The sequence below is a fragment of the Drosophila rhopaloa genome, unplaced genomic scaffold, assembly GCF_018152115.1.
Source record: "Drosophila rhopaloa isolate 14029-0021.01 unplaced genomic scaffold, ASM1815211v1 contig_4, whole genome shotgun sequence".
Classification (NCBI taxonomy): domain Eukaryota; kingdom Metazoa; phylum Arthropoda; class Insecta; order Diptera; family Drosophilidae; genus Drosophila; species Drosophila rhopaloa.
In genome coordinates this window covers 706,361-716,654 of record NW_025335134.1, presented here as the reverse complement: position 1 = coordinate 716,654, position 10,294 = coordinate 706,361, and the positions used below count along the sequence as shown (strand labels likewise).

Genomic DNA, 10,294 nt, shown 5'->3' with positions numbered 1-10,294 from the left:
GCAACACGGCGCCCGACTAAATGCTCCTCCAAATGGAGTTGAAACCTTCGTGGCCCCCGTGCTCTTACAGCCGCCGCCAATCGAGCAACCCGGCGCCCGACTAAATGCTTCTCCAAGTGGAGTCGAAGCCATCGTGGCCCCTTTTCCCTTACTGCCGCCGCCCAAAGAAAGTGCCGCACAATCTCAGGAAATAGAGTTTGCCGCACTCCGGAGCGCCCGCACCCTACGTAGACCAACGAGTTTACATCTTACCCCGGAGCCGCCGTCCGGCGAGATCGCCAACGTACCGCCGCCCGCTCCACTAGAAAGCGGTTCCATCCGATATGCCGCCGCCGCCGAGTCCTATGGGAAACTACCGCCGCCGCTTGCTGAAGGAGAAGAACTGAACTCACCCCCCGTGGACACCGTTTTGGGCCGATTGTTCGCTGAACACCCATCCGGAAAGATGCCACTAATGCCGTCAATCGCGGCGAAACGGACAACTAAAAACCCTATACAATATGACCATCGCGGGAGCCAGTCTATGCCCGCCGAAGCTACGTATACCTGTAGTGCCGTTGGAGGCCAACATTTACATTGTTTGATCTTCTTACAGAAACATCCTATACGGCTGATCGTCGACACTGGTGCCGCCGTCTCCCTCCTTAACGAGCGGGATACGCCAAAGCGACTACCCAGTGCACCTTGCCGCGTGACTCTGCAGGGACCATCAGCCGAGAAATTCGTGGCAACCGCACGAGTCGCCGCCAAACTTGTTGTTGCCGGAAGGCCAGTTGAACACGAATTCCTGCTAGTGGAAGGCAGCACCCCAAGTCTGTTAGGCATGGACTTTCTGCTGCAATATAAGGCAACCGTAGACTTGAAAGATCTTCAGTTACGGTTCCCGTGGGGATCCTTGCCGCTATATGCCCCGACTACGGAACAGCGAAATCTACTTTATTCGACCGCGCCAAGTAACATCCTGCCATATAGCGACACCCACTTAACGGTTCGATGCATGTCGGAGGAGCAGCTGCCCGCAGCTCTGTTGGAACGTGGAGCTCACTCCCAATTGCCCCCAAAATTCTACTAGGCAGCACCCTGCTGGACACCACGACCAACACCAGCACACTGCATCTAGTAAATCTCAGCGCGCACACGTATGTTCTCCCAGCGCAAACAATTGTGGGACAAGTGGAAGCAGTAGAGGTTCTGGAAACCCCTCAGGATCAAGACGGAAACGATGAAGCAACTTCCCACAATGAGGAGGTACCCCCCGAGTTGCCACCCCCTCTTCGCTCCAAGTGGACGGCCTTGATGAACCGCTTCCAGCGAGTGTTTGCCCGAAGCGATGACGACTCCGGGCATACCAACCTAACCCGCCATGTGATCGATACGGGTCTATCTAGGCCTATCAAGCAACCAGTGCGTCGTCTTGCGCTGGCAAGGAAGGCTGAAGTGGAAGAACTGGTTGCCGACATGAAGCTAAGAGGCATAATTCGCCCATCCACGAGCCCGTGGGCCTCACCGGTCGTTCTAGTAAGGAAAAAGGACGGTTCTACCCGGTTCTGTGTGGATTATCGACGTCTAAACGATATCACCATCAAGGATTCTTATCCCCTACCAAGGATGGATGACATCTTAACCACGATGCACGGCGCCTATTGGTTCTCCACAATGGACCTTCAGAGCGGTTACTGGCAGGTGGAAATGGACGACACCTCAAGAGCCAAGACCGCTTTTACGTGTGATGCCGGTCTTTTTGAATTTAACGTGATGCCGTTTGGCCTGACCAACGCGCCAGCGACCTTCGAGCGTTTAATGGACGGCCTATTCTCCGGACCTGCCTGGAAATACACACTGGTTTACCTCGACGACATCATTGTGTACTCTCGGACAGCGGAAGACCATCTGGACCACTTGCAACAAGTCTTGGATAAATTGCAAAGCGCAGGACTAAAGCTGAGTCCCCGCAAATGCCATTTCTTCCGAACCTTTGAAACGCTTAAAATTAAGCTCACTACACCGCCCATTCTAACGTTTCCCACTTCTAATGGTGTATTCGTTTTGGATACAGATGCGTCAAACCATGGCGCGGGCGCTGTACTCAGTCAACAACAAGAAGGACAGGAGCATGTACTGGAGTATTACAGCAAATCCTTTAATGCTGCCGAACGCAATTATTGCGTAACTAGGAGAGAGCTGCTAGCCGTGGTTCTATCTACCAAACATTTCCATCACTATTTATATGGCCGGAAATTCTTGCTGCGCACGGACCACTCGTCTCTCTGATGGCTGTTCAACTTTCGGGAACCCGAAGGACAACTCGCTCGCTGGATTGAACGCCTCCAGCAATACGACATGGATATCCAGCACCACAGTGGCAAGCTGCACGGTAACGCCGACGCCCTGTCTCGCCGCCCCTGTGGCATTCAGCCGCATATGCACTAAGGCAGAACAAAACGATGGTCAAGGGATTTTGTTCTTACAGGCCCAACCAGTCGACATTGCTATCAGCCAGGAAAAAGATCCCACTTTGTCGTTGATCCTGCAGTGGTTAAAAACAGGAGAACGACCAACTAAATCCACAACATGGAGTGAGAGCCCCGAGACAAAAGCGTATTGGCACTTGTTCGAACACCTTTTCGTGGAAAGGGGTCTTCTGATGATTAAAACCAAAACAGCGGACGAAGCCTTGGTAGTGCCTCGCTCACTTCAGGAAGAAGCTCTGCGCAGCACTCACAACTCTACCACCGGCGGACACTTCGGAATTAAGAAGACAGTCGCCAAGCTCAAGCAACGTTACTTTTGGATCGGACAGACTGCAGACGTAGCCCTTTGGTGCGCACGCTGTACCGAATGCATAGTGCAAAGCCCTTCCCAACCAAACCGCCGAAACTGTAGCTCGAGCACTCATCCAAGAAGTGTTTTGCCGTTTTGGTGCCCCATTTATCCTTCACTCGGACCAAGGCCGCAACTTCGAATCAGAAGTATTCCAAGCTTGCCTACGCCTCCTCGACGTGGAGAAGACTCGCACCACACCGCTACACCCTCAGTCGGACGGGATGGTCGAGAGATTTAATCGGACCCTCCTGGATTACCTGGCCAAATTTGTTGCGACCGATCAACGCGACTGGGACCAACTGTTGCCGCTAGCTCTCTGGGCCTATCGATCGGCTCCACATAAGGCAACTGGGTTTTCACCGTCGTTACTGCTGCTGGGACGGGAACTCCGGCTACCGAGCGAACTGCTGTATGGTCGACCATCCCCTCATCCGGAGAGTTATCCCGCCTACGTGGAACAATTGCAGAATCGCCTCCGACTCACACAACAGATTGGACGACGAAACTTGATGGCAGCCGCTAACGTTAACAAGTTACGCTACGACCTTCGATCGCATCCAGTTGAATTCGCCGTTGGAGAAGAGGTTTGGCTCTACTGCCCTACACGAAGAGTGGGCCGATGCCCGAAACTGCAGTCTGATTGGATTGGACCCGCCTCGTCACCGCCGTCACTCCGACCTGGTATACGAGATACCACTACCAGGGAGTGCCACCAGGACCGTCCATGTCACCGATTGGCCCTTCCCGAGGCCCGAAGTCCCCGCCTCTCGGCCAGGAGACCCGAGGTCAGGAAGCCATAACGAAAGCCTCAAAAACCTCGGGCTTTCGATAGTCGGCTATGGCTCCAGGGAGGCAGCGCCAAAATGAGCCTTGACAGCCCGGCTCCCGGTCTCTTTATCCTTCTCTCTGGTCCCCCCAATGATTCCTTCTTCCTTCTTCTAAAAAGAATCGGTAAAGAAAGCACCATGCCCTCGATGCCGCCTCTGAAAGGGCCCGACAATAAGCTCGGAAATAATTAAGAACCACGCGTGTGTTTTTGGTGACTTAGGCGAGGAGTGCGCATTGACGGGATCGTGACCCACACCGATCCTAAAAAAGTTCCCTCGGCTTTCCGAGACGAGATCCGCCCTTCCACGGCAGCAAAATTATTGCAGAAGCCGCCGCCAACCAAGCAACACGGCGCCCGACTAAATGCTCCTCCAAATGGAGTTGAAACCTTCGTGGCCCCCGTGCTCTTACAGCCGCCGCCAATCGAGCAACCCGGCGCCCGACTAAATGCTTCTCCAAGTGGAGTCGAAGCCATCGTGGCCCCTTTTCCCTTACTGCCGCCGCCCAAAGAAAGTGCCGCACAATCTCAGGAAATAGAGTTTGCCGCACTCCGGAGCGCCCGCACCCTACGTAGACCAACGAGTTTACATCTTACCCCTGAGCCGCCGTCCGGCGAGATCGCCACCCCCCCCCACTAGAAAGCGGTTCCATCCGATATGCCGCCGCCGCCGAGTCCTACGGGAAACTACCGCCGCCGCTTGCTGAAGGAGAAGAACTGAACTCACCCCCGTGGACACCGTTTTGGGCCGATTGTTCGCTGAACACCCATCCGGAAAGATGCCACTAATGCCGTCAATCGCGGCGAAACGGACAACTACAAACCCTATACAATATGACCATCGCGGGAGCCAGTCTATGCCCGCCGAAGCTACGTATACCTGTAGTGCCGTTGGAGGCCAACATTTACATTGTTTGATCTTCTTACAGAAACATCCTATACGGCTGATCGTCGACACTGGTGCCGCCGTCTCCCTCCTAAACGAGCGGGATACGCCAAAGCGACTACCCAGTGCACCTTGCCGCGTGACTCTGCAGGGACCATCAGCCGAGAAATTCGTGGCAACCGCACGAGTCGCCGCCAAACTTGTTGTTGCCGGAAGGCCAGTTGAACACGAATTCCTGCTAGTGGAAGGCAGCACCCCAAGTCTGTTAGGCATGGACTTTCTGCTGCAATATAAGGCAACCGTAGACTTGAAAGATCTTCTTCCCGTGGGGATCCTTGCCGCTATATGCCCCGACTACGGAACAGCGAAATCTACTTTATTCGACCGCGCCAAGTAACATCCTGCCATATAGCGACACCCACTTAACGGTTCGATGCATGTAAGAGGAGCAGCTGCCCGCAGCTCTGTTGGAACGTGGAGCTCACTCCCAATTTCCCCTCCAAAATTCTACTAGGAAGCACCCTGCTGGACACCACGACCAACACCAGCACACTGCATCTAGTGAATCTCAGCGCAAACAATTGTGGGACAAGTGGAAGCAGTAGAGGTTCTGGAAACCCCTCAGGATCAAGACGGAAACGATTAAAGATTTGGGGGTTGTTGGGGTTTTGGGGGGTGGGTGGTGGGGTTGTGGGGGGGGGGGGGGGGGGGGGGGGGGGGGGGGGGGGGGAAAGGAAGGAGGAAAAGGGGGGGAGGGGGGGGGGGGGGGGGGGGAGGGGGGGGGATGTTTTTTTGTGGTTGGGGGGGGGGGGGGGAGGGGGTTGGGGAAGATATAAAATTATGAAAAAAAAAAAAAAGGGAATGTATAATATTTTTGGGGGGGTTTATATTAAGGGGGGGGGGGGGGGGGGGGGGGGAGGGGGGGGGGGGGGGGGGGGGGGGGGGGGGGGGGGGGGGGGGGGGGGGGGGGGGGGGGGGGGGGGGGGGGGGGGGGGGGGGGAGGGGCGGGGGGGGGGGGGGGGGTTTTTGGGGGGGGGGGGGGGGGGGTTTTAATGGGGGGAGAGCGGCGTAAACAACGATGAAGCAACTTCCCACAATGGGGAAGTACCCCCGAGTTGCCACCCCTCTTCGCTCCAAGTAGACGGCCTTGATGAACCGCTTCCAGCGAGTGTTTGCCCGAAGCGATGACGACTCCGGGCATACCAACCTAACCCGCCATGTGATCGATACGGGTCTATCTAGGCCTATCAAGCAACCAGTGCGTCGTCTTGCGCTGGCAAGGAAGGCTGAAGTGGAAGAACTGGTTGCCGACATGAAGCTAAGAGGCATAATTCGCCCATCCACGAGCCCGTGGGCCTCACCGGTCGTTCTAGTAAGGAAAAAGGACGGTTCTACCCGGTTCTGTGTGGATTATCGACGTCTAAACGATATCACCATCAAGGATTCTTATCCCCTACCAAGGATGGATGACATCTTAACCACGATGCACGGCGCCTGTTGGTTCTCCACAATGGACCTTCAGAGCGGTTACTGGCGGTGGAAATGGACGACGCCTTTCAAGAGCCAAGACCGCTTTTAATCGTTGATCCGCGAAATCCTATTTACCTCGATGAATTTAACGTGATGCCATCGGACAGCGGAAGACCATCTGGACCACTTGCAACAAGTCTTGGATAAATTGCAAAGCGCAGGACTAAAGCTGAGTCCCCGCAAATGCCATTTCTTCCGAACCGAGGTTAGTTACCTGGGCCACATAGTTAGCCACAAAGGCTTACGGGCGTGTCCGGAAAAGATTCGAAAAGTCATCGATTGGTCACCCCCCCGTAACAAGAAAGAGGTACGATCCTTCGTGGGCCTCTGTTCCTACTACCGCAAATTCATCCCGGACTTCGCCACCATCGCTCGCCCGCTACATGAACTAACGGAAACTAAGCGTGCCTTCACATGGACCTCATCGGCTCACGATGCCTTTGAAACGCTTAAAATTAAGCTCACTACACCGCCCATTCTAACGTTTCCCACTTCTAATGGTGTATTCGTTTTGGATACAGATGCGTCAAACCATGGCGCGGGCGCTGTACTCAGTCAACAACAAGAAGGACAGGAGCATGTACTGGAGTATTACAGCAAATCCTTTAATGCTGCCGAACGCAATTATTGCGTAACTAGGAGAGAGCTGCTAGCCGTGGTTCTATCTACCAAACATTTCCATCACTACTTATATGGCCGGAAATTCTTGCTGCGCACGGACCACTCGTCTCTCCGATGGCTGTTCAACTTTCGGGAACCCGAAGGACAACTCGCTCGCTGGATTGAACGCCTCCAGCAATAGGACTTGGATATCCAGCACCCCAGTGGCAAGCTGCACGGTAACGCCGACCCCCTGTCTCGCCGCCCCTGTGGTGAATGCCGCATATGCACTAAGGCAGAACAAAACGATGGTCAAGGGATTTTGTTCTTACAGGCCCAACCAGTCGACATTGCTATCAGCCAGGAAAAAGATCCCACTTTGTCGTTGATCCTGCAGAGGTTAAAAACAGGAGAACGACCAACTAAATCCACAACATGGAGTGAGAGCCCCGAGACAAAAGCGTATTGGCACTTGTTCTAATGATTAAAACCAAAACAGCGGACGAAGCCTTGGTAGTGCCTCACTCTCTTCAGGAAGAAGCTCTGCGCAGCGCTCAGAACTCTACCACCGGCGGACACTTTGGAATTAAGAAGACAGTCGCCAAGCTCAACAACGCTACTATTGGATCGGACAGACTGCTGACGTAGCCCATTGGTGCGCACGCTGTACCGAATGCAATGCCAGAAAAGGACCTACTCGCCGTACAGTGGGCCAGTCCTAGGTGCTCCATTTGAACGACTTGCGATCGACATACTCGGCCCTCTGCCAACTACCACTCACGGAAATCGCTACATCGCTGTGGTGATGTGCTACTTCACCAAATGGCCGGAGTGCATAGCTCTTCGCAACCAAACCGCCGAGACGGTACAGTGGGCCAGTCCTAGGTGCTCCATTTGAACGACTTGCGATCGACATACTCGGCCCTCTGCCAACTACCACTCACGGAAATCGCTACATCGCTGTGGTGATGTGCTACTTCACCAAATGGCCGGAGTGCATAGCTCTTCCCAACCAAACCGCCGAGACGGTAGCTCGAGCACTCATCCAAGAAGTGTTTTGCCGTTTTGGTGCCCCATTTATCCTTCACTCGGACCAAGGCCGCAACTTCGAATCAGAGGTATTCCAAGCTTGCCTACGCTTCCTCGACGTGGAGAAGACTCGCACCACACCGCTACACCCTCAGTCGGACGGGTTGGTCGAGAGATTTAATCGGACCCTCCTGGATTACCTGGCCAAATTTGTTGCGACCGATCAACGCGACTGGGACCAACTGTTGCCGCTAGCTCTCTGGGCCTATCGCTTGGCTACGCATGAGGCAACTGGGTTTTCACCGTCGTTACTGATGCTGGGACGGGAACTCCGGCTACCGAGCGAACTGCTGCCCCTCCCGATTTTTCCCCCCTTTGTGAAAAAATTGAAAAATTCCCTCCACCCCCAAAAAAAAATAGGACAAAAAAAATTTATGGGAGCCGCTAACGTTAACAAGTTACGCTACGACCTTCGATCGGATCAGTTGACCATCCCCTCATTCGGAGAAGAGGTTTGGCTCTACTGCCCTACACGAAGAGTGGGCCGATGCCCGAAACTGCAGTCTGATTGGATTGGACCCGCCGTCGTCACCCGCCGTCACTCCGACCTCGTATACAAGATACGACTACCAGGGAAGCGTGCCACCAGGACCGTCCATGTCAACCGATTGGCCCCTTACCGAGGCCCAAGTCCAGCCGTACTCGGCCAGGAGACTCGAGTCTGAGAGGGGGGTAATGTAACGAAAGCCGCCGAAAACCTTGGGCTTTCGATAGTCGGCTAGGTGGCAACGCTTCAAGCAGCGCTAAAATGAGACTTTGACAGCCCGGCTGCCTGGTCTCTTTATTTTTCTCTCTGTTCCCTTATTCCTTGATTCCTTCTTCCTTCTTTCTAAAAACGAGATTAGAGAAAAGCACATGGCGCCTCGTGCGCTCTGTGAGTAGAAGACCCAATAAAGCTGCGAAATAATTAAGAACTACGCGTGTTTTTTTTTTTGTGGTTGAGGGGGGGAGGGGGGGGGTGGGGGGGGGGCCCCCCCCCAGCTATAAAAAAAGTTCCGCTCGGCTTTCCGTGACGAAATCCGCCCTTCCACGGCAGCCAAAATCGTTACAGTATATATATTCTTGATCAGCATCACCAGGAGAGTCGATTTGTCCGTCCGTCTGTCCGTCCGTCCGTTTCTTCGCAAACTAGTCCCTGAGTTTTAAAGCTATCTGCTTGAAACTTTCCCAAAAGTTGTCTTTTATTGCAGGTATTATATAAGTCGGAACGAGCCGGATCGGGCAACTATATCATATAGCTGCCTTATAACTGAACGATCGAAAAAGCCATAACTTTGGTGTTTTTAAAGTTAAAGTAATCGATCCGACCTACCGAATTTCATAAGGATCGGACGACTATATCCTAAAGCCGCCATATAACTGTTTGATCGGAAATGCCATAGCTTTGGTGTTTGTTAAGTTAGGAAGTTTTGGATTTTCTATGGTTTTATTTTTGGCCAATCAATCCGACCTACCAAATTTCATAAGGATCGGCCGACTTTATCTTATAGCTGCCATATAACTGAACGATTGGAAATGTCATAACTTTGGTGTTTTCAAAGTTAGGAAGTTGGGACTTTTTATGAGTATTAAGAATGCATCATATGAATATTCTGCAAGGGTATATCAACATCGGCTCCGCCCGAAACTAGCTTTCCTTTCTTGTTATACCTTATTTACAGAAAATTTAAAAGAACATAATTTAATAATGAAAACTTAAGAAAGCTAAACCAAAAATTAGATGTAATATGCCAATTACAAATTTAAATTGTTAAAACAATTTATATATATTTTTATGAGTTTTTACTTCTTAAAACGTAAGCGTAATTAGCCAGCTTTAGCCACATGCAATTAAAATTTAAAGAAAAAATAATTTTTATATTTACTGCTTAGTAATTTAAGAAAGAAATCATTGAAGTTATTATACAGTATTATTTTATATCCTCATTTTAGTATATAATTATTTACAATCATTCTGTACTCACATGTTTACTTATTTAATTTAATTTTTAATGTATTTCTTTTTGTAATGTATATCTTCCTGCCGAATATTCTGCCCTATTTTTTTTTTAGTTTTACTAAGGAAATTTAAGAATGTTATATACCTTTCAAAATATTATAAAAATGAAAACTTTAATTAACTGAACTCAGCTGATGTTTCTACGGTCCTAGGGTACACAAGGGATCACCAGAGCCATGCTTTTGCGGCAGGTGATCGTAGGTAGGGTGGGCGTACCACAAACACAATACCACCAGTTTTCTGCGAAATTCTTTTATTAAATTCTCGAATTCTTTTCGTTTTGCCTATCTTTATGCATTTATTTATATAATTCTTCCGGTTTTGTAATTAGCTTTTCTTTTGTCGCAGCACGCTCAATTCCAGTCTTATCAATAATTATTTTTTGCAAGTGTGTGCATCTACACAAGCAAGACCTCCACCCCCAAAGCCGACGAGCTAGAGCCGAATTCTAACGTGTGTAGATTCGTTCTTTCCAGAACACAAACGCTCGATTACCTCTATGCATGTACTACAAAATGGTTCCCAGCTGTGCAGGAAGGCG

At 51.4% G+C, this 10,294-nt stretch overlaps 1 protein-coding gene across 1 annotated transcript; it reads left to right on the top strand.

Moving 5' to 3' along the window:
• Positions 1-1,104: 1,104 nt before the first annotated feature.
• LOC123038055 lies at positions 1,105-8,419 on the top strand. Its single transcript, XM_044461514.1, has 4 exons — positions 1,105-2,166; positions 2,300-2,780; positions 2,950-3,407; positions 8,207-8,419. The coding sequence occupies exons 1-4, from the start codon at positions 1,297-1,299 to the stop codon at positions 8,417-8,419; spliced, it is 2,022 nt and encodes a 673-aa protein (XP_044317449.1). The 5' UTR covers positions 1,105-1,296.
• Positions 8,420-10,294: the final 1,875 nt, after the last annotated feature.